Source organism: Schistocerca serialis, chromosome 4 (genome assembly GCF_023864345.2).
Source record: "Schistocerca serialis cubense isolate TAMUIC-IGC-003099 chromosome 4, iqSchSeri2.2, whole genome shotgun sequence".
Taxonomy (NCBI): Eukaryota; Metazoa; Arthropoda; class Insecta; order Orthoptera; family Acrididae; genus Schistocerca; species Schistocerca serialis.
In genome coordinates, this window is record NC_064641.1 from 659,067,004 (window position 1) to 659,092,656 (window position 25,653).

General features: G+C 37.7%; 1 protein-coding gene across 1 annotated transcript in view; it reads left to right on the forward strand.

Moving 5' to 3' along the window:
- Window positions 1-25,653, forward strand: part of LOC126475521 (DNA polymerase delta subunit 2) — a 107,194-nt gene that overhangs the window by 76,570 nt on the left and 4,971 nt on the right. Inside the window, 4 exon segments of the mRNA XM_050103451.1 lie at window positions 6,356-6,474; window positions 16,825-16,917; window positions 24,714-24,906; window positions 24,982-25,083. Coding sequence (XP_049959408.1) covers window positions 6,356-6,474; window positions 16,825-16,917; window positions 24,714-24,906; window positions 24,982-25,083 — 507 coding nt within the window.

Consider the following 25,653-nt stretch of genomic DNA (forward strand, 5'->3'; position numbering starts at 1 on the left):
GATAACTTAAGTAAATTGTGAGAAAAGTTGCAGCAATAATGAGAATCATTATAACTTTAAATATATGTATTGGTATATAAAATAAATATGAAAATTCCGCAAAGAACAGTTTCATAAAAAAAAATTCAAATATGAAGGAGGAAACTATCTTTAAAACTCTTGTACCTTGGGTATAACTTTGTTTTGTGTGGCATCTTGTTACAAAAACTAAATGAGTTCACTTAATGGTGAAAGATACGATTTTTTTCATAGTACCTGTTGTCAAGTTTATACAAATGCACACTTTGTGTTTGTAATGATGGGACATGCACCTCAAATGTAACATTGGAGAAGGGGGCCTGAACAGCACCATTCCTAAGAGGGCCCAAACAGCAACTTTCCTTCTAGGCCATGAAAGGAATTGTGATTCAGCAGCAGGCATACAGTTAATCTCAATGCCTTTAAATTCATATGATGCCTGGGAAATGTGTCCTGTGTACCATTCCTATGTATCGTATTTGAAAGCCACATACTGCCAGACATGCAGCTGTGCCCACTAAGCTTTTTCTTGAGCTTCCATAACAACAGTGGTCCCGTTGCATATGTTCTGTTCATTAGAAAGGTGTTAGTAGCAATGCCTAGAAATATATAGTTTGATTGTGTTTCTGGAACTGTCCTCATTGTACTTTCCCTTCTTTCAAGAGACCTTTGTACGAGTTGACCTTCCGTGAAGAAACAAAGAACTTATTAACGTCCTGTATTTCATGGTATATTTTACGCACAACGTTTTTAAATAAACAAAAGTAAATCTTTTCTGCATGTGAATTTTCTTGTTCTTTGTCATGGTGGAAACATAATCTGTGTATTACACTCTTTTTAATCCAAGCACTTTATTCTTCGTCTTCTGTTCTTATTATTCCCTGTTGGTTCTTGTTCTTGTATATATTGTATATTACCCGTCTTTCCCTTTAGGTTATTCCTATTTTCCTCAGAATTTTGAACACCTTGCACCATTTCACATTGTCAAACACTTATTTTTAGATCGACATATCCTATGACAGTGTCGTGCTTCCATTGTCAAGTGCAACATCGGAAGTGCCTGTGTAGTGCCTTTACCATTTTGAAAGCCAAACTGATAGTCATCTAACAGAGCCTCAATTTCATGTCCATTTGTTTTGTACATTACTGCTGTCAACAACTTGGATGCATTAGCTGTGAAACTGATTGTGTGATAGTTCTCGCTCTTATCTGCCCTTGCTACCTGGTATGGATGATACTTTTCCAAAAGTCTTATGGTATGTCTTTCATCTCACATATTACATACACACTTGAATAGTTGTTTGGTTGCAACTACCCTCAATGAAAGAATGTTATCTAAACCTTCTGCCTTGTTTGATACAAATCTTCCAAAGCTCTGGTGCATCATCATTTGTCACACAGCTACGATTTCCTTGTTCACACAAAGTCATAGGTTTTTTAAATGCATAACTTTATTGCAGTTTCATGCTTCATACAACATTGATGGAGCTACAAGTGTCCGCAGCAGGAGGGGCAAAAGTTGTAACTTACAGTAGTATTGGTAGAACTGTAAATAAACTGCTGTTTGGATAACAGTTTTGTGTCTAGTTAATGATTCATGGGTGCACCAGTTATAGATGAGCCTTTTTGAATTTGGCACTGTCTGGATGTGAGAGGGATCAGAGCTTTTAGGAGTGGTGGCTTGAGGAGAGGACTATTTTTTGATCCCCCTCCCAAGCATTTGGTAATTGTCACAACGAGTGAGATATCCTGTAGCTTCACAAAATGTCTTAATAAAATACTCATTAAGAAAAATGGCAATGCCATAAAAATTTGTTACCATTTATTCCCATAGTAGAAAGAACCCCTACTTTGACCCTCGGTGAAACGGCTGTGTAGTGAGTACAAGAAAGGATGAGAGCTTGTTAAAAAAAATGACACACAGGTTCTACTCATGAGGAACAAGGTGATACTTTCTTGGCAGAAATTGTCAGAAGTGATGAGACTGGATCCATCGTTAAACCTCTTAATTGAAGACAACAACATGGAGGGGTGAAAGAGCAGTAAGAAACAACAGTGAAAGTCAATACATGCTTCTATGCTGGTAAGGTTGCAGTGTTTTAGAATAGCAAAGGCATTCTGCTAAATAATTTCCTCCTCTAATGTTTGACTTTAATGCTGTCTATGACAGTAATACTCTTCACTATGTTAGCTACTTACCAGCCAAAAAGGTGTGGCATCCTGATAAGAACTGTGTTGATTCTCAGTGAGACTCTACACAGCATAAATAACTCAACAAACACTGGCCAATATGCAACTGGGCTGCTCTTCATTATTGACTCAGCAGCCTATCACTTTCATCTTGGGATTTCATTTTTGGACTTCTCAAGCTTGCTCTTGGTGGAGAGCACTACATGGACAACATGAGGAGAGTATTTCATGAATAATGTGAATGTGCAAAAGTTGGTGTGCAGCTGGATTGAAACACAACCACATACCTTTTGAAAATACCAGTAAAAATTGGTAAAAGTGTAGATAAAGATAGATGATTATGCAAGAAAGTAAGAATAATGTTTAGTATGTTGCAAAAAGTGAGAAATTGAAGAGTTGGAGAAAAAGGAAAGGAAGGTACTTCAGAAAATACTTTGCCCAAGAAAAGTCGGAAGTATATGAATGAGAAGAAGTAATGAAGAGGTCTGTACCCAAACTGAAAAACTATCCGCTGCTCTCAGGAAAAGGAGAATTTTGTATAATGGTCACTTGATTTAAATGAACTCAGAAAGACCGACTAAAAAAAATATTTGTCGATGCGAACACAAATACCAAAACGCAAACTGGTTGGTTCAGGGACTTGCAAAAGGACATAGCAGAAATTAATGTTATGAAAGCAGTGGTTCTCTATATTTGATTCACCCTTGTGCATATTTCAATAATTCTTCATCAGATTCTGTAAGTATGACTAATGTATATTTTTTCTCTGTGTTTAATGTCAATAATTTTTATGTCACAATGGAAAAAATATTACGCACCATGAAGTACTCCGTATTCTGAATGTATTTCATCTTTGAAATACTCCTCTCAAATTTTTTTCTGTCAGATGGTTGGTTATTCAGATGTTGCATGAAAAGCAATGGCAATGAAAATGAGTCGTTCAGTGTATCAAGAATTTCATTGAGGTGGTGAAGAACGACAAATTTGAACCTATGAAAATGTTTGCTAAGTCCCCTGTAACTGGGAACCCCATTGCCAGCAAATATCTTTATGAACTACATTGAACGTATTATTTTCAAAGAAATAGTAGGGAAAGAATACAACATACCATATTGGTTCTGTTATATGGATGACATTCTCTGCTTAATAGACAAACTACAAGCAAAAATTGATAAATTACATACGGACATTAGCAAGGTATATAAGAATATAAAATTCACCATTGAAAGAGAACAGAATAACCACATTAACTTTCTTGATATAACACTCTAAAAAAACAGAATAACAAGCATATCTTTGAGATTTACCATAAACTCGCGGCAACTGACATTATCATTCCCCAGTCCTCGAACTGCCTACACTCACAAAAGCAATCAGCACTTCAACACATGCCCCATAGACTCAACTCAGTGCCACTCAACAAAGAATACTGCCAAAAAGAACTTGATGTAATAATGCTGATAGCCAAAACAATGGTTACAATACTAACAGTCACAAAGCTAAACAACAAAATTAAATGTAAAATGAAAGCAGAAAATATAAAACTACAAACAACACAACTGACTGAAATAATCACAAACTCTCAGTAACATAACTGCACAAAATAATCAGGAAAATATAAGAGAAAACATAATAAATATAAGAGAAAAAAAACAAGATGAGACACAGTGACATACAAACACAAACACACACATAAAATCAGCAACATTTTCAAAAGACATGGTATAAACATTGCATACACCCCAAAACTAACAAAAGACATAAACATATACCAGAAGCCAGGTATATATAAATTACAGTGTAACACATGTGAAAGCAGATACATAGGACAAATAGGCAGAACATTTCATGTCAGATACAAAGAACACAAGAGAGCCTGGAAGTATGGGACAAACCACATTTGCAGAACACCTAAGGAAACACTGTCACAAACCAATTCCTAGAGAAGACAACATGAAAATAATTAGAATCAACAATAAAAAGCAGCTCCTAACCCTCAAGAAAATTACCACATACAAAAAAACAAAGCAGAAAATAAAACCCCGTTGAATTATCAAGTACACATGCCGAACAAATCATTGTGTACACTAATAGATAAAATAATAGACTAAAACAAACACACACACACACACACACACACACACACACACACACACACACACACACAGAGAGAGAGAGAGAGAGAGAGAGAGAGAGAGAGAGAGAGAGAGAACAGAAATTAATAGACATCACTTTCCAGCATATACTTCGTTCCGTTGGCAACATGTATGTGGAAAAACAAAGTGAACGCCGTTGTTAAGACTTTAAAGCAGAATTTTGCTTCACAGCAATTAGGGCAAACAATATGAAAACTGTGAAGAGAAATGTTTGTAACACGAAAATGTGCTTATGGTTTGTAATTGAAATTGTAGTGCAACTTCCAACATGCGACCAGATGAGAGGAAAAACGATTGCCAACCAGGAACATGAACAACTGTAAGTAATCACTTATTTACTTAAAAGACAAGATGGAAACTGAGCTGTTTTATAGTTAACAAATATAAATTATCGAAACAAAACTGTATCATTTTAGATGCCAGCGATGATACCTTAAATTAAAAGGTGAAACGTGTCTGGAAGGGATAAAGTACATTGCAGCAAGAAAAGACAGTTTTGATTTACAAAACTAATATAATTTCATTCCATTTCTACAAATTACCCTGACATGGTTTGGAAAAGTGTAATGGAATGGTCTAGTTGGAAATGTTGAAGACTGCTGCACCAGATAGTCATTTCCTTCCTTCTAAACTTGTTTTTAAGGGATTTGATAGGTTTTTATATGTGTAAATAACTAAAGATGTTTACAAACACTGAAACATCAGAATTCCTTAAAGTTCTCTAAAATCTTATATTCAAAATATTCCTCTGAACTCTTAGCTCTGTTGACAATAATTTTTACTTGTCTTCTTTCCAGCTTGATTGGAATTAATGTCAGTTGTGGCCAAGAACAGTTGGATAAACTTCTTTCAGTGCTTGTGTAAAAGAGTTGACTTGTTGTTTTCCTTATCTGATCCTGGAATGTATGGTTTCTGTGAGCTTATAACATGCCCACCACTGCTTATCACTTCTTTCGCATCTGACCTTAGTCACATACATTCTCCCATCCTGGACTAGGTTGTAAACATGTCTGACCTTTTGATCTTATTCTGCTGCATGCTTAATTTTTTTGAAATTTGTAATTTTATGATTATTATTTTAATAATGCATTATATTTGCTCACTGGATGTGGAACTGAATTTTTTTTAAAAGGGACCAACATTTCAAAATTTAATTGAGAGAGTCCTGTATTAAAGAGTGTTAACACATGCTGAGCTAAACAGTTGTCACTTTTTCTGACTGTTTCATTTGAATATGATACGTGTTACTTAGATTTTGACATGATAGCTTATTCACGATTGGCTGTTGGATAGAACTGACTGAGCAGATGACAAATTTGATCACATTGTGCTGAAAGTAGAGGACCTTTTTTTGCTAGCTTTTCTGTTTAATCAGTGATGCTGGGGAAACATGCTATTTTAAGGCACCACTATATTAAAAATTTGTATATCAGATTTTGGTATTGTTTGTTGTAATAAATTGCTAAAATTTTACATTGATAAGTAAGAATGTTTTTGGTTTTGATTCTCATTGTATGAGAACAATTTTTGAACTCCACTAAAAGAAAAAATGTCAAGAATTAAAGACAGTAGTAGAGTATGCATTAACGGAATGTGAAAATAATTTGGAATGTTGCCATGAAGTGGGATCATTTTACAGTGATGGCATTATATCAAAAGTTGAAGTTTAGTGACAAATGAATACTAATACTAGTTGAACTACATGAGCACGTCACAACCCAGTTCACAGTTTTGGGCAGACAGTACCTCTCCCAAACTTGGATGAGTGGCAGTGAATGCAGTGCTGTGTTGTATAGTGGGTTAGCTACAGCTTATCGATTCTTTTGAGAATGCACACTACTGGAAAGTTTAGCAATTAAAACTTTTTGAAAAAAAGTTTAATATTGAATACTTTGATTCTGTCTGGTTTGAACTTGCAACTATATTTTAAGATTAAAGAACATTTATTTAATGAGCATGAAATGCGATGTAATTTTTCACATTTCCAACAGGCAATAGCATCAGAGATCGCAATCCACCACCAGTCCACCATCTTACAAGCACGAGCAGGAGTGTTGTTGATGCAGTTGCTGCAACTCGACTTTTTGATAACTTTCTTGTTCAACTCACAGTAAGGCATTTGTGATTTTGTTTTGATTGATTATATTCCTAACCTAGTTTGTGATAGTTTTAGTTTGTGAATGTCCAATGGTTCAGTGAAAAGTAATTTAATACTGTATATTTTTTTAAAAAAGTTATATCATCTTGTTAATGACCAATGTTTCAAAATGCTTTGCTAAAAGTTTTAACTAGAGTTGCTTTTGTCATTTTTTTCTCCATATCAAATGATGCTTAGGAAAAACGATCTTTTAAGGTGGTGGTTGGAAATAATTACTATTAATTTCTTTCCTAATTGTGTATCTTTTATCATGAAAAGAGGGCAATTCCAGATCTGCTTAGGGACCAGCCCCTCATTTTAGGTAACACTGGGATGAGTTTTGCATGTCGTCTTGACTCCCGCCAAGAATACTTCGAGGGAGAATTTCAGCTGCTACTGAATGAGGGTTAATACATTTACTTTTTGTCAGCAGTTGATGAAGAACATAATGCTGTGACAAAAATATTAATAGTTTTAAAATTTTTTGAACTCTTTTACCTTGTTTCTATTGGAAAATCAGTGGTTATAACAAATGAAAAAAAAAAAAAAAAAATTGGAACAGCAGTTACATGCCTCCTAGAGTGGTGCCTGCTTCTTACTAGCTTCAGCAGACTCCTATGGAGTAAGGAGTCTGGTGATGACCAGAACAATGGTTGAAACCGGTCACCAGTAAATAAATTAACATCTTTTTGAAGTTAGGGCTGTTTCATAACAGGGTGTATACGCTCCGGGACAACTGGGAAATCCATGAAAAACCTGGGAATTTTTTCATCCGGGAGAAAACTGGGAAAAACCCAGGAATTTTTAAGAATTCTGTGAATAATTTTTGTTGTTTTAGTTTTCAGTTAAATTTTTGTAGCTTTGACTGGTAAGAACTGGTACTCTAACAAAGAATTTTACTTTAGCCTGTTATTGCAATATAATACTGCAGCAATAATGAGGAAAAAAATAAAATAAATAAAGCTTAAGTTGCAAAGGAAATACGCCATTTACAGCAACAAAACACAGCGCACACACAAGCGCCTGCCGACAGCAAAATGTGTCAAAGGCTTTAGGACGAAGACTGCAATAATTCATAACAACAAACTGCTTTTGATGGGTGTGACGTCACAGCAGTTAACATTAGATTCATTTGAGAAGTTGCCAGCAGGCTTATGCGCGTGCGCAGTTGGGTCTTGTGACAGTACCTTCTCACTCTTCTGGCTACTTGAAGTGCGGCTGTTAGCTGTATCCAAGCTAACTAGTCACGAGCTGTATCAGTAGTAGAAACAAGCAGTCAGATGTGATCCAGAAACATTTCTCTGGCGCATCCAAGCCGCCAGATTCGCACATGTGCAGAGCAGTCTGAGTCGTAGTGGGATAAGGGGCAGTCTCCATGTGAACCGTGTTTACATTTAGTTTGCTGTTTCCTCTTGGTTTACAGATCACAAAAACAAAACATTTTTCTGTTGCCGGAAGCTGTAAAGTGAATTACAATATAAACATAATTATTTAAAGCTAAAATATGTTATTAGTCTCAGTTTTCTGATTTTATTTTATTTCCAGGTTTTTGGCTGTTGGGTATTAATTGCCTTGCAGAACAATGAAGTTATTTTTGTCGGTTTGCTAAAAAAATTGTCTTTAATTAACTTTTTCTGCAGAGGCTTACAATTTATTTGAAACACTATTGGTTAGTGTCAACTGTTTGCAGTATTTCAAGTGCACATTGCTATCTTCGACGTATGGCATTATGCCATTGAACTAAACACGAGATAATACACTACTGGTACTTAAAGAAAATTTGCATTCCGAAAACCACACTTCTTTGTGAATCTGGACACACAGATGTGCTCTTTAAGCCGAATTATGGATTTTAGTATGGTTTACGAAATTCTGATGCTCTTGGAGTATCCTCAGATGTCCTGTTTCGTTTATCATGTAATGTAAGATCTCTTAACGCAATTACGTACGAACATACGGGCTATGTATGTCATTGTGGCTTCGCAGGCACAGTAAACCGTTTTCTGGCACTTCCTGACAACTGCTGAAATGAATTCTAATAGGTGGCCGGAAAATATTGCAGTGTTACTTTCAAAGTACATTTAATTTCAAGCAATATTAATTAAGTTCATGTGCAAACGTGCTTTGAATTTCTTAAATCAAAGAGCATTTGATTTTCATTTGAAGCTTAACACTTTGAGGGCCAGCCACTTAGAAGAATTTCTAGCTCAGAAGATCAGATATTTACATCATTACTTAAAGGTCCGCCCCCGGTAGCTGAGTGGTCAGCGCAACAGACTGTCAATCCAAAGGGCCCGGGTTCGATTCCCGGCTGGGTCGGAGATTTTCTCCGCTCAGGGACTGGGTGTTGTGTTGTCCTAACCATCATCATTTCATCCCCATCGACGCGCAAGTCGCCCAAGTGGCGTCAAATCGAAAGACTTGCACCAGGCGAACGGTCTACCCGACGGGAGGCCCTAGTCACACGACATTTCATTTCATTACTTAAAGTTTTACTGGCACATTTGTATAATATATCAAAGTGTAACACCAGGAAAAAAGACAAATATTATATGTGAAACCTTAGCTTTTCATGTAGATTTAATTTAAACTTCGCTACTTAACATTGATGTTGGTACAGGCTGACTACAGCAAGTGTCCTATGCTCTGAATCACTACTTTTTACATGCGACACATCATCCGAAAGACGAGAACAGAGTTTCCGAAACCGTTTTTCGCTGTTGTGTTAACATGTTAGGGTCTCAAGCGGATTTGCTAGCCCAGTTAACTACGGTGCGTGGAAAACACCAGATGTAGTTTATCATTTAGTCAGCACAATTGCTATTTCCCTTCAGTTAGACGAGGTGTAAACAACTTCAGTCTAACATTTCTACTTATCCTACACTGTACGAAAAGCCACTCTTATCAATATTAGCCGACATTTTTAAAAACAGGACGAAACCTGAGAGCCCAAACACGTTTCAATACCGGCTGCATTTGCATGTCAGCGAAAATCAATTGCGGACCTGGAAAACAGGCAAACAGAAGTGGATTTCTAGAATCAATTTTGGAGTAATTATGTGACCACCCAGGAGTGGTATTGGGAGATCGATTTACGTAATTGGGTATTGGGAGCCCCATGTAAACACGAATATCTGCTATTATTGGCTGGCAAGATCACGTGACACGAGCTATAATTGGCTTACAAAAACGCATGGCGATCTCGATTTCAATGCTTTGGAAACAAATGTTCTGTGTTTGGTGGAAATCGACTATATAATTATGTAATATGAAAATATACAGCATACATGTTGCTGCAAATCAAAGATCTTTCCAAAACACATTTTTTTCTGGGGTTTGTTTCTTAAAGTGGTGGGAGGTTGTACTTTGGTGTATAAAACCTTAACCATTCAAAAGATTGATAAGTTTTACGATCCCGAGGGAAAGTATACTGTCACTTTACCATGGAAAAAGCATATTTTCACCCAGGAGAAAGTTTATTTTTTAACTGGGAAATCCAGGAATAACCCGAGAATTTTTTTTCCTTGTCCTCGTATACACCCTGTGTAATAAAAAATAAATAAAAAATTAATAGTTTTGTTCTTATCTGAAGGTTTTTGTAAAACATTTCTCTTCATCCTTGTGAATTTAAACTTTAAAGATTTCAGCCTTCCCTTAATAACATGTACTACTGATATATGGATTGCTGGTGTAACAGGATTTTTTAATTCTGTCAAGGATGAAAGGAAATGCTGTGAAGTAAACTTATGACAGCAGCAGTGTAAGTGGTGCTGTGGTTGCAAAACTGGACCTGCAGAGTGGCCTTTCTTGATCTCCTAATCATTGACATAGCCAAACACTCACAGAAAGCTCCCAGTGAGGAAACCATTTTATTTTGCAGGTTGATGAAATGAGCATAATATATAACTGGTATAAATGAACCCACCAATCAATAATATATACAATTAACAGTTTGCTTCCTGTTGCTGTTCCGTAGGAAATTTTGGCAGGAAATCCACTTTTTATGTAAGACATTCTCGTATGAAATCTCGTATTCGTGGTGTTTAGTGCGGGTCATTTTGAGATAATGTACGTGATTGGGTTGTTTTTTGTGTAAGTGGTTCCAAGTAAGTGTCCTGGTGTGAATGCTTTATCTGGAATCTGTAGGTTCATATGACTATTGATGAGGTCGTGGAAAAGCTTTGTAGTATGAGTATTTTCATCACAGCATCATTTGATAAAAAGGAAGTCTTTGTGTGTGTTACCAGGCACATACATATTCACCTAGGCTTCTGACAGCTGCAGTGTTGTGTACTCTGAGCCTCCCTCTGTCCTTTCCAGACGCCCTTGTATCAACTGGCATTGCCTGTGTGCATTTGCCTCTGACCTTTCTTTGAACACAGCAGATGTCCTTTGTATACAGTTCTTTGCTCACGAAATAATGATTAGAAAAAATTTATTTGGAACAAATCTAGTGGAAGTTTTAGATGAAAATGTGCAGTAGCAGGTAGAGTACAGATGTTCCATTAGTAATGACAAGCACAGAAGTAGGCAGTAAGCCAGTTTAACATCTGATATATGATATGTGTCTTCACGTAACCTGAAATTCTCATGGATGCCAATGCAATAGGCCCATAACATGATTATGAACTATTAGATATGACTGAGTAAAATAAAATGGCACTGGACTGGCATTTGGAAGGATAATGGCACTGGACTTGCATTTGGAAGGATGACAGTTCCAAATTTAGATTTTCCACAGTTGTCTTAAGTCTCTTACTCCAAATACAGTGGAGGCTCAGAACATTTGCTCTCTCTCTCTTTCTCTCTATCTCTATCTCTCAATGTCCTTGTGAATAGTATGCTAGACCATAACATTCTTTTTGATATAAGACTTCCATCTGTGAGGCATATATGTAGATTAATTTTGGGGCATTGGGGGATGATGTAAATATACTTATGAGTATCTTCACAAAACACAGTGAAATACAGTCCAATACACAATCTTAGAGAACTCGTATGGACTCCAGAATTCCTGCTGTCTAGCGGTTGTGATGAACTCTGAAACTTTTTGGTTCTAAGTTACGAACTCAGTGTTATAAAATATTGATCATGGCTGTAAACAGCAACAGTAAAGCAATAGTCTTCAGAAGGATGAAAGAATCAGCCAACCAGTTATGTATCACAGGTTTATTAGAACCCTTGACCTATGCTTGAATAATTATAAAATTGATCTATGTTTCAATAATTATAAAATTATCTTCTTCAGAAACAGATTGTAACACTTGTTACATTTTGTGTTGAAAAGTTACATTAGAATTAAGCTGTTTGGCTCTTGTCAAATAAAAATTCATTTCAAAAGCAATAAAATCACGAGTCTTGATCATCAGATAACAACAGTGTGAGCTTCATAGATAAAATTTGATTCTGGTTGGAGCAGCTGGAGATAGCGGTCAGGTGTGTGTGTGTGTGTGTGTGTGTGTGTGTGTGTGTGTGTGTGTGTGTGTGTGTGTGTGTTTCTTTTCTAAGGAAGGCTTTGGCCAAAAGCTGTTTAACATTCTTTTCATTGTTCCTGTCTGCAACTCAGTGTGTCAACCTCACAGTGGATAGCAGTTGATCCTTTTCAAAATGTTGTTGATCTTCCTGTCTGGACTTTCCACTGTTTAACATCTATTGTATTTTATATAATACCGTATTATCTTCATCATCTTATTACTATTGATTGTGATGATGTCGCTGGAAGTTTTTGTACAATTTTTCTCCTTTGATTCCCTGGTTCTATGTGCACACACTTAGTTGCTGCCCCCCCTCCTCCCCCTCCCCCGCCTGTAATTTGTTGTGTTTAAATATTTTATCAAATTTTAAAGTGAGTGAAGAAGTCATTTGTAATCCATCATTGGGTTTGTCTTCAGTGCTGTTGTCTCTTAAATAGAGGGAGAAGCCTGTGAATTCCGCTTCTGTAGAAACACAAAACACAGATAATGATGCTAGTACTGCAAAGAGCTGGTACTAATTTCCTTCACTTTTCCTGTCTCCAAATTGCAGTCAGGTTAGTATGCAGGGGGTTCTTCATTCCAGTCGCAAAAGCCACTGCCCAAAGGGTCTTCTTGTCGTGGACACTATGTGAGTTCGCTGTTATGGTCCAAACAGTACTCAACAGAGTAGACTGAGTGAATTACAGCTAGTCAGTGATGTTTGGATGCAAAGATATGGTATACAATGACAAAGACTGTAACTTGTATACTACATGTCCTTAACTGTTCAGGTCAGTGTAAGCAGCAGTCAGTTTTGTGGTAGAATGACTAATCTTCCTCTGTTATTTGAGTCAGGCAGGCAGCACACCGGAATTTCAAAAACCAATTCAGAAAACTGTATTGGCTTTCAAGATTTCCTGCATGAGAGTGCGACAAGGAATCTGAGAACGTTGGAAGAGGCCAAGGAAAGATGTTTTTAGATGTGATTAATTGTTGCAGTGCACGTACAAGAGCATAGAAGTAATTAAAAATTACCTTTTGGAAGCGAGATTATAAAAATTACAGCCTTGCTGATTAACTTTTAACTTAAATAAACTAACTTAAATAACTTTTAACTTAAATAAAAGCTGCTTTCCATCTATACTAAACCCCCCTTCTTAAAATTTCAGTGGATTGATCCAAAAAAAGTGTAAAATGCAGGTAAGCATAAAATACAGTAAAGCATAGAAAACACAACAAGTGGAAATGAATAAATTTTTCTTATTGCCACTCTTTTTATTCTGTATTGTTCAAAATATGAAATTAAAACAATTTAAATTTTGCCTATTTAAAAAAATCTGAAGTAATTATGTGTGTTGTTTCTTTCTAACAGCAGTTAGCTCTACTTTTCTCTCCTCAACATAGAAAGCATCAACCACAAAGGCAGTGGGTGAGTGCATACACACACACACACACACACACACACACACACACACACACACAGGTTTCTCTCTTCGTTGAGATTGTTTTAAAACACGAAGTAAAAGTTTTTCATGTACCTCTTTTAAAGAGATAATCATGTTCTAATGTGAAATTTACTACTGATAGTCATTATAAAATTATGATAAATAAAATTTGAAACACAATATTGGTTAAAACACTTAAGTTGGCAGTGTTTGTAAATAGAAAACAGTAGGTAACAAATTACAGCTTGTTTCCGATGAGTATGTCACTCGGCTCAGGGATGTCCTGAGTGAGAAAGAGGGCGGAAATTGTCATCATGCCTTGGAGCAACCTAACACTGCATGCTCAATACAGATTAGCTTATTTCACATAGAAGTACAAGGTCCATGAAAGCCCATTATAAAGACAGCTGTTTTCAAAAGTGATGTTTATTTGTATAAATTACCATGAAATTAAATTACAGCTTTTGTAATACAACAGAATGAGCAGAAGAAAGGTTGCTATTAGCAGCACTATAATCAGATTGTGAATATCGTTAAGGCAGTGACTCAGCGTACTTTCTTTCCCACCTTTCCAAAGACCGCAAATCTATAACAAAGATAGCCACGACCCAACATGCAGACAATGAAAATCTTGCTTACCGTACAAATGCCACATTACATGATTAGTAACTTTGGATATAGTTGTGTTTTCTGCATAGCCCCAAAGCTGACTTTGAGCAGGATTGTGATGCACTTTTTGCCAAAATCTGCATAAAAATCTATGTTAAAGGTCAAAATAACATAAAAGAAAACTTAAAATGCAGACAGTGTTGTAACACAGAATCATTAATGGTGGGAAAGTGTTGTATTGAAATAATAGGACATCTGTTAGGACTGACAAAAAGAATGTAAAATCCGAGAACATAAAAACTGGATTTTTCTGTGTTGTGTGATGGCAGAACAATCCCACTTTCGTGTTCTGGAATCAAGCCTGACTCTGTCCTATGCGTTATTTTCCGTTACAGCCAATTCTCTTTTCTGTAGTATTTTCACCTGTTGTCCCAAATAAAGGAATAGCTGATTCTGAAAGCCAGTACTTGTAACCTTTTATTCATTTTTGGGTTTCTGTACGTTTGCCGGTAAAAAATGGAACACAAATTGTCTCACTTTGTTGTCTGCCTGTCCACCGGTTAAAGACCATTTTTTCTCAGGAATGTGTAGAGGTATCAAGTTGAAATTTATGTCAAATACTAAGGTCTATGGTTCCTTGATGGTGTAAATAATTTAAGCTTCTAAATCAATGCAGTTATAAAGTAAGGCCATGTATGTTACATATTTTGATACTCACAAACTCACCTGTCTATATACATGTTGTCCCTGGTGGTCTAATGAAGACACGCTAACCTGGCCTTCATCTCACCAGAAACGTGGTTCGGATTCCATGTTAAACTGTAGGTCCACTTTTCCTGTTGGACAACTAGGGTAGGTTAAGGACACGAAAGTCACCAAAGTGGCATCCAATATAAAGACTAGCACCAGTGCATTGAGCCACATGAAATTACAAATAATAATAATGATAATAATAATAGTAATACAGAAATCTGTAATTATTGATACATGTTCAATTACCCGAAAGTTCCTAAATGCAATATAACACATACCGTACAGTTGAAAGGAAGTGACGCTTGATCAAGGTCCGCGTCACTTTCCATTTTTAACCAGACTTAACGTCTGAGAAAGTAAAGAAATAATAATAATAATCTGTATACCTACAAGGAAGTGGCATAACCAACTCGTCGACGCCCAGTGCAAACTGCCAAGGACAAAAACTTGAGGGTTCTTGATCTTATATTGTAGGAATCATTTACGAAGACATTTTTTTCAAATTCTAGCCCTGAGATGGTGAAATAGAGACGAAAGGTTTTTCGAAAATGTGTCACTGTTAAGTCAATTTTGAAGCTAGAACTACGAAAACTGGTATTTGGTTTCTTGGTCAGAAGTAAAGAAATAAGTGTTTCAGCATCTTTGGAAATTCAACCCCTAAGGGGGTGAAATAGTGGGTGCGAGTTTTTTAAAGTAAATCATTATTAAAGAACTACTGTAGAATTTTTAAAGGTATGTCCACAAAAACTGGTATTTGACTTCTTGATTGGATATATAACAGAGTTTATGAAAAATTCGGCCCCTAAGAGGATGAAAGAGGGGATGAAAGTTATGAAAATATATCACTAAGAAAGCATTTTTAAGCTAAATCTATGAAAGACTGTATTTGGCTTTTCGGTTAGAAATAAAAAATAGTGTTTTTGGAAATTCAACCCCTAAGTGGGTGAAATAAGGTCTGTATGATTCACTGACTTAGCATAGCCCAACTCAAACTGCGAAGTATAGAAACTTGAAATTGGGAGAGGGTGTTGATCTTATACTATAGGTATTGTTTAGGAAGGAATTGTTCAAAATTCAGCCTCTGCAGTGGGGTGATGTATGGGACGGAAGATTTTTGACAATATATCACTGTTAAGGCAATTTGGAGCTAGAACTATAAAAATTGGTATTTGGTTTCCTGGCCAGAAATAAAAAAAAAAAAGCGCATCACCAATTTTTGGAAATTGAACCTCTCAGGGGATAAAATAACGGGTGAATGTGTTTTAAAGCTACGCTATGAAAATTGGTATTTGACTTCTCGGTTAAAAATAGAAAAAAAATGTTTCATTGCTACTGGAAACTCCCTGCAGCATGTTTTAGTAAATTCAATCACTATGGGGGTAAAATAGGAGATGGAAGTTTTTAGGCAAATATTTCATTACGAAAATGTTTTTAAAACTAGATATTTGAAAATTGGTATTGGACTTCTAAGGAAATACGTGTTAGAGGATAAAAGTTTATATGGAAATAGAACCCGAACGATTCAAAAGGTAGGATTAACAAAACGCCTCTTGACACATTTTGGTAAGAAGTACATTTGGAAAATACCTTGCTTCTTAATTTGCGTGAAACGTGTAAATGATGTTGCAATTTGTGAACAACATAAAATTTTGATTGAAGATACACAAAGAAATCTGTGCAGACCATACAGTTTATGCAAGCAATGGAGCAGGCACTAAGCTAGTTATCTATTACACAATTAAGATCATATGGAACCCTCAGAACACGAGTCCTACTCACATTTGTCCGGTTTCTTGTTTTGTTTCATGGTAAGTAGAGGCTTACCTTTTGTCCTTGAATGACTGTATCATTACATCTTCTCACAGTATTGTTTATAAATGTGAATCCCACAAATATTCATTGTAGCAATCTGAATCACTAGTCTTAGTGTGTCAAACTTTGTTATGGAACTGTAACCAGTAGTGTAGCTATTTGTAGCCCGGATGCTGATATGTAGTATTCAAATAGCAAATAAATAAAATAGTGTTACTTACGCTGTCATGCATTACTTCTTTTTGTTAAAGAGCAGTATTGAAGTGGACCTGATGCCTGGAGAATTTGACCCTGCCAATGTTATGATACCACAACAACCAATGCACTATTGTATGCTTCCGCAGGTGAGTTTTAAAAAGTGATTCTATCATATGATACATGCCTTTTTAGAATGGTTGATCTGATATAAATTGCTCAAAGAAGTTTTGCACTTCCATTATAAACTGCTGTGTGGTCTGAGTTTGTTTGATCGACAACTCTTGTTATTAGAGCATGCTGCATGTCCAAACAAGAACATATTCTGCTTAGTTTGTCTGCAGACACTGAAGGATCTTTTAAAGTTTACACTTTATATGCATTGTCACTTTATAGCAATAAGGGTTTTCACCAGGGGAAGTTAAGTGACAAAGTTACATATGACACATCATTATCATCATCATCATCATTTGAACTTTTTAGCTACTATCATGAGGCCCAAAACATTGAAGATTTGGGGTATACTGGTTGGTTGTGGGCAGCAACTCCACCTGGTGGCTGCTGCGTACAAATTATGGCTATTCCACAAGGAGAACTCAACAATGCTATGCACTGTCTTTCTGGAAGAAAAAGGGAGGACCCCATTGACCCAAACAGTACATAACCACCTCCACATAATCAATTTGGCCTTTCTGCCTCCATTACGAGCAAAAGTACAAACCCCTCCAGTACTTTATGGGAAGAAGATAAGCAAGAGAGAATGTGGAATGGAGCCTAGAGCAGAACCATGCATCTACATTAATTATGATGCAAGGTTCCTTTAGACTTGGTTGAAGACATATGGAAGTTTGGGTCTGGCCATCGCTTGTGCACGGATAGCCAAATGGTAAGGCGACTGCTTGTGATACGCAGGAAATCCAGGTTCAAGTCCCGGTCCGGTACAAATTTTTATTGTTGTTATTCCATTCTACAGCTGGTAGTAGTTCTTATTTGCAATTGCAAATTCATTTCATGTGTTTCGTAAAATGACTGTAGTCGTTGCAGTGCCTGTTCCTGTGGACTTTGCATCATAATCAGAATAATGCAGGCACTGCAATATTGTATTTAAAATTGGTATACTTTTGCAGGCGTTTTAACTGAGAACACCCCCCACTCCCATTCTGATGTAGAATTGAACAGCTTCTTGGAGTTAGGAAAATCACTTGTCCATATATATGTATGACAAAAAAAAAAGGTCGTTTAGTGATAAATCAAGTGAAATCAGGCTTTGATACATTAATTCCATCTTTTCTCCCCAATGAAGTAATGAATTGTTTGACGTGCTCTGTGACAGCTGGTGACAAACAAATTTTTGTACGCTATTTGGCATCAACTGTTCTTTCATCCTCAAGAAGTATTGTTCACAAGGTGTCCAATGTAACCAACAAATCAAGCAATCATTTTCTTGCAACTGTTCTGTGAACAGACCACTTCATTCTGGAACACTCAGTCAATTGTTTGTCATTTACTGTAGCATGACCATGTCTTTCGTAGTGAAGTTGTTTGCTTTCATAAAGCTTATTGCTTCAAAATTATTTTATTATGTTTTTCCGGCCCCATGTCATACAAACACAACTATAACCAGTTTTCACCCTGTGGAGAATTATCATCACATGATATATTTTAAAAAAGAAAAGTAAGAGTAGTAATAAAATACTGTGAAACATTTTATCTTTGGTAAATGTAGAGTTGGACTGGCTGGGAAAGCTGCTTATAGTGTAAACATGCATCAGTGCTCTTGATTGGTGGAACTGAATGCTGTAATTAACTGGATAATAGTATGAAGTATGTAAACCTCCAGTCAAAAGTGTACAATTTAAAATATTTACAATATGTAATTCGTTGTCAGATATAGCCTATCCTTCTCAAAGTAACCCCTCAGGGGCTTAGCATTCATTTATTGGGTATGAGCTTGGCGACCCCAAATTTCTTGGGCTGCGGACTGGGAAGTGCCGCCAGTCCTTAAGCTCTGGCCATGCTTCAGCAACCATCATGAGGCATGGCGGTGGAACGTTGTATGTCAGAGGGAACGAGGATCTTGGCTTGACTGCTCGGATTGCGAGGATGGAATTGACCTGTAAAAAAAAAGAACCCCTCAATCTCAAACTGTGCTGCATGCTGGTGGGGTGCATGGGTGTTGAGGTGAAACAGTGCTAGTGGGCACCTCAGCTATATAAGGCTTGCTCAGGCACACAGGGCTGTCTGGGTGAACTCTTATTCCCTTAACTGCATGTAGGGCTGAAATGGATCCTCTGAAATTTTCTTTTCCTCCTCCCAGCAGAAAGGGTGGGCCGCTGAAAGGTACTAACACCCAGTGTAATAAGAGGGCTTAGGTAGCCAGCCTTCTAGATGCGAGAGTAAACAAGTAAAAAGTAGAAAGAGTAACAGAACACAGGCTGGCAATCACAATGTGTTTTTAGTAGGAAAAAGGAAAGAATAAAGTTTCAAGAAAGTGTCGCCTTTCTACATCCGGAAGGGCTTAGAAAGAATTGCTGAGACTACAAAATCTGTAAAGTGGTTGTGAAATGGGATGCTGTTGGTTGAAACATCCAGTTCCCAGCAAGCTGTAAACCTACAGAGGGGAATATGCCATTGACATAGAGCTCCACAGCATGTTGAACTTCAGCTAAGATGTTCTGCCATATAGGGACCTAGTGGATATTCCTATGGAAGAACTGAAGAGTGGGTGGGCTCCAAGGGGAATTTTTGATGTTCAGAACAGTTTAAAAAGGGTTGAGGGTGAGCTGGTGAAATATGACTCCTTCATTCTTACCTTCAATACCCCCAAACCCCCAGTGTACATAAAAGCAGGCTTTCTTCACCTGAACATTTGGCCGTATGTCCCAAACCCAATGCTCTGTTTTAAATGCCAGCATTTTCGTCATGCAACACTAGGGTGCAAGGGAGAAGCGACATATGGCACCTGTGGTAAGGCTGCTCGTGAAGGAGTCAGTTGCTCATTTCCTGCCAAATGTATCAACTGATCTGGAAATCACCCTGTTTGGAGTAGAGACTGTAGAATCTTTCTAGAGGAACGCAAAGTACAGGAAATAAAAACAACAAAGCAATCCCCTATGGTGAGGTAAAAAAAAAAAATTACAAGTCCATGAACCGTCACACATTTGCTACATCTTTTGCGTCAGTGCTTCAGAAGCCTGCTCCAAAAGCTGATGCCCCTACACAAACGGAGGTGGCGAGTGTCAGAACTAACTCCTGTAAGTGTCAGTGCACTTGCAAGGCAGCAAGTGTTTCAGAGGCTGTAGTCCTCTCTAGATCAGCCCTAGGCTGAAGCTTTTCAGAAGCCCAGTATGGCCATTACCACTCCTACTCCAGCTCCAGCAAAGCCCTCAAAACAGAGAAAAGCTACCGTAAAGTAGCAACAACAGGTAAAGTCAAGTAGTAAACCATGTCAGACGTGATTGTATCTGATACTTCATCTCACTCTTCCACAGAGCTGATGGAGGTTGAGGTATGTGTGGGGCAATCATCTGATCATCTGAACCTCCACCCGCTGCAGCCTCCCCACTCCTTGGAGAGACAGGATGAAGGTGCTACCCCCAAGATGCTACCCCCGTGATCGATGGCTTCCATACTTCAGTGGAACTTGCAGAGTTCAGAACACATATGGAGGAACTTCATCTACTATCTCAGGGTAGACCATTGTGTTGGTATCTCCAGGAGAATAATTTCAGTCAGTCGTACATCCCAGAGATACGAGGCTATGTACTCATCAAAAAAGACAACCTGAGTGGAGGGAGAGCCAGAGAAGGAGCAGGTATTTTCATCAGTACTGACTGCCACTCCTTGCTTCTCTCACTAACAATGAATTTACAAGCAGTTGCAATATTAGTGCATGTGCGTCATCTATTGACAATACGTTCGCTTTACCTACCACCACATGTTGACTCTAAAAGAGCTTCCTATACTGCTCCCACTACCCCTTCATCTTCTGTGGTGATTTTAATGCACACAATGTGCTTTGGAGCTCTAAATCTACCTGTCCCAGGGATAGAGCAATTGAGAAGCTTCTCACGTCGTCATGTGCATATTTGCAAATTACGGAACAGAGCATGCACTTCTGCATTGCAACTGAGTCGTTCTCTTCCATTAATCTCTCGATGTGCTCTGCAGCTCTAGCTCACATTGCTCAATGGGCAGTGGTCAATGACTTGCATGGAAGTGATAGCTTCCCAATCTGGATTCACCTGCCAGATGGAGTGGAACCTGAAAGGAAACTGCCGTAATGGGTGCTCACAAGGGAACCTCCCCATCACACCCCCCTCAGATTTAGTTATAAGTTGGCACAGTGGATAGGCCTTGAAAAACTGAACACAGATCAATCGAGAAAACAGGAAGAAGTTGTGTGGAACTATGAAAAAAATAAGCAAAATATACAAACTGAGTAGTCCATGTGCAAAATAGGTAACATCTATCCACTGTGCCAACTTATAACTAAATCTGAGGGGGGTGCAATGGGGAGGTTCCCTTGTCAGTAGAGCAGAGTGGACAGTTAATAGTCAGATAGCCCAGTTTGAACATCGTGTCAATGTTCAAGAATGGGTGCATAATATTACCAAAGTGATCCACTGCACTGATGTAGCATCCAATTCACAGTCCACGGGACAACTGATGAGGCAGCCCGTCTCTTGGTGGAATGATGAATGCCACTCTGCAATCAGGACTAGGTGTGTGCCTCTGTGTCAGTTCAAGTGCTGATCAACTACAGAGAATCTTGTAGCATTTTGAGCAGTTAGTGCAAAATGTCGCCGGATTATTCGAGAGAGCAATAAGAGGTCATGGCAACAGTTCCTGAACACATTAATTGTTCCATGAAGAGTTCCTTTGTATAGGAGACCATCAGGAGAATTTCTGGGAGGGGAGAGAGTTGCTCCATGGCTGCTGTAATGGGGAATGGCACTCTCCAAATCAATCCGTGAGACATTGTGCAGACTATGGCAGCCTATTTTGCCACAGTTCCTGCAGCTGCCAATTAGGATCCATGTTTCCAGCACCTTAGAGCAATTGTTGAGAGGAGCAGTTTAGACATCTGGTCCACCACCCATTTTCTGTGAGGGAGCTGGAGTCTGCATTGTCTGCGGCTCGTGACACATTTCCTGGTCATGACAGAATCCATTGCAATATGCTGTGTCACCTCACAAGGCGAAACAAAGATATCTTCATTGCAATTTTTAATGTCATTTGCACATCGGGACACTTTTCTGACTCATGGCGTGAGGCAGTTTTAATTCCTCTTTTAAAACCTGAGAAAGACCGTATGCATATCCAAGTAGTTAAAGCAGATTGTGGAGTGGGTGGTCAGATGGTGCCTTGTCTGGATCTTAGAATCCAGGCAACTCCTTTGTCGCTTTCAGTGTGGATTCAGGAGGTATCGCTCCACCTTTGATAAACTGGCCCTCCTGGATGTGGTTATGTAACAGCCTTTCCTGCGCCATCACCACCTTCTGGATATATTTTTTGACATCGAGAAGGCCCACAATACTACTTGGAGACATCTTATCTTCGATCAGCTTCACAAATGGAGTTTTTGCAGATGTCTTCCCATTTTTAATCGGTTCTTTCTCTTGCCATGGTATTTTAGGTACCAAGTTGGTGATGTCCTGTCTGATCACTTGGAGCAGGACAATGGAGTTGCATATAAGTAGTACCTTCTCCTGCTTCTGGCTACTTCATGCGCAGCTGTAAACTATATTAGCAGTAGCAACAAGCAGCCAGATGCTACCTGGAAAAATTCTTCTGGTGCGCCCAAGTGACCAGATTCGCACATGCGCAGAGCAGTCTGAGCTGTACTGGGGAAGGGGGGTTGTCTCCATGTGACTTGCATTAACATTCAATGATATTGGTGTTTCCTCTTCGTTTACGGCTCTCACATCAAAGAAAACAAAACATATTTCTGCGGCCAGGAGCTATCAGGTGAATTAAAATACATTCATATAATTATGGAAGGCTAAAATATGTTATTAGTTTCAGTTTTTTAATTTTATTTCCGGGTTTTTGGAAGTTGGGCATTAATTGCCTTGCAGAACAATGAAGTTATTTTTGTCGATTTGGTAAAGAAATTTGGTTTTATTAATCTTTTCCACAGAGGCGGTAAATTTATGTGAAACACTCTTGGCTAGTGTCAACTGTTTGCTGAATTTCAAGTGCACGTTTTATCTTCTGGCATGTGTGACATTATGCCATAGTAAAGAACCAAACTTGAGGTAATACAATACTGGTACTCCAAGAAAATTTTCATCGCGAAAACCACACTGGAAAGCTTAATGTCAAGTTGTGGCCTACTTCTTTGTGAATCTGGGCATACAAATGTGCACGTTAAGCCAAATTATGCATTTTAGTATGGTTTACGAAGTTCCGGTGCTTTTTTAGTATTCTCTGATGTCCTGTTTCGTTTATGACGCAATGTAGCATCTGTTAATTCTATATATGTACAAACATACAGGCTTCCTGCCTCTTCATAGCTGTGAATGCACGGTAATGCCGTTTTGTGGCACACTCTGACAACTGGTGAAACAAATTCTAACAGGTCATGGGAAAATATTATGAATGGTGGTTTGAAAAGTGTTACTTTCAAAGTAAATTTCATTTTATGCGAGGTGTATTATGTTAGGTGTGCGAATGTGCTTTGAATTTCTCAAATCATAGATCGTTTGTTTCTCATTTAAAGCTTAATGCTTTGAGGGCCAGCCATTTATGCAATTATTTAAAATTTTACTGGCACATTAGTCTGATGTATGTTAAAGTGGAACACAAGCAAAAAAGACCAGCATTACATGGGAAAGCTTCTTGTAGGTATACTGTGTATATTAAAACAAACCATCAACTTTTCCTAATTGTGCGTTTGTACTACTAAACAGCAATGTTGTGATTGGCTGACTACATCACGTATCCTATGTTCTGAATATCTGCTGTTACCAGCTGGTGAGATCAAGATACAAAAATATGCAGCATACACATTGCCTGGGGTTCATTTTCTAAAGTGCCTGGAAGTTATATGCCGGTGTATGAAACCTTAACCATTCAGAGGATTGATAAGATTTATGGTTCCGAGGGAAAATATATTGTTACTTAATATGTAAAAAGTGTATTTTCACGCAGAAAAAAGCGTATTTTTAACCGGGGAAATCTGGGAATTATTTTTCCTTGTCCACATATATACCCTTTCTTCATGTTGAATTAGCGTTTTAATGTTGGCACAATACTGCATTCCGTGCTTCTGGGGTGCACACACAGTTTTTTTCAATTTTTGTTACCTTTATTTCCCATGCTGTTTTATACTCCTGTGAAGTGTATTTTACCAACACTGTCTCAAAACTGTTTTAGCACAGGTACTGAAGACCTTGCTGTCGTGCGCCCATACTAACATACCTAGCCATCCATCCACCCTTCTTAATGTATAAACTTGTAAAAATTACATCCCATACCGACCTACCTCTCTATCCATCCACCCTTCTTAATGTAAAAACATAAAATTACGTAAGTACTCTTATATAGATGGGCCATGGTAACAATAAGAATTAGGCTAAATCCAACAGATACAGGAGACACTGAATGGCAGACAGGCACATTTAAAAAGTTGATTGTGGAGTATTATTCAGTTATCAAACAAAATCTCTCATCAGATGACGAAAAACACTGTATATATAGTGTTTTGCACTTGTTCTCTCTCTTTTTTTTTTTTTTTTTTGAGAGGGGGGGGGGGGGGGTGTAGTTGTGTACCAGTCTACTAAATGGAATGTGGAGTGTGTCCAAATTCTTAAGGAGTGAGAATATTGCATTTGCTATTCTGCTGTCACTTGATGTCAATTTTCCTACATTTCCTAGTTTGTAACGTAATTTTGAAGCATTATTTTTTTCTATTGTAAGTGAATAAATGTATTTGAAACAGGCTTCATCGTACCAGAGTTTGCATGGTGTTCCAAATCCATATGAATGTGAACTTGGAGGCCGACGTATATTAGGTACATCAGGGCAGCCAGTACATGATATAACACGGTACAGTCGTCTTGAAGATCCACTGACCATTCTGGAGCAAACTCTGGAATGGGCTCACCTTGCTCCAACATGTCCAGACACACTTTGTAAGTTCTTCCAATTAGCATTGGATAAAATATTTGAAATTTATGTAGAATTAATTTGTGTGTTTTTGATTTCAGCAACTTATCCGTACTATGAAGAGGATCCATTCATAATATCTGATTATCCTGATATATATTTTGCTGGTAATCAGCCATGTTTTCAGACAAAAATTTATGAAGGTGAGTGAAGAACTAGTTTTTTTGGAGGGGGTGGGGGGGTCAGGAGATGGCCTTGTAGATGTTTAACAAATATGAAAAATATTTGATCAGAGAGATTAAGAAACCTACAGATGAAGGTCTGTAGATTGGTTTGAACGTCTCAGTGCATTACTAGGCCTGATGCCATTGGAGGAGATATACTCTTGCCAATTACTTATGAACTGACTTCCTCAGTCAGTTATAGGGGGACCTGCATTTTAAAGTAGACTTTAAAACATGGTGCAGCTTCTTGCATGTACAAATCTTTGCCATATGTGAAAGAAATAATAAGTGTCAGAAAAAGTTCGTAGCGCCAAGCTGAGATTGAACCCCCACACATTTGAATTTTTAGTCTGAGACACCAAATCAAAAACACCAGTAAAAGTATAGATTTTGGAAATGGCATCATGTAACACTTTAAGCTGCTGTTCAGTTTTTTCTTTAATGTCCAACTGGTTTTGGTCAAAGACCATTACCCCGAACCTGTTGTAGTACACACATTATGAAAACAGGAATTTCTATATTCTTTGAATAGTTGTCTGTAATTGACAC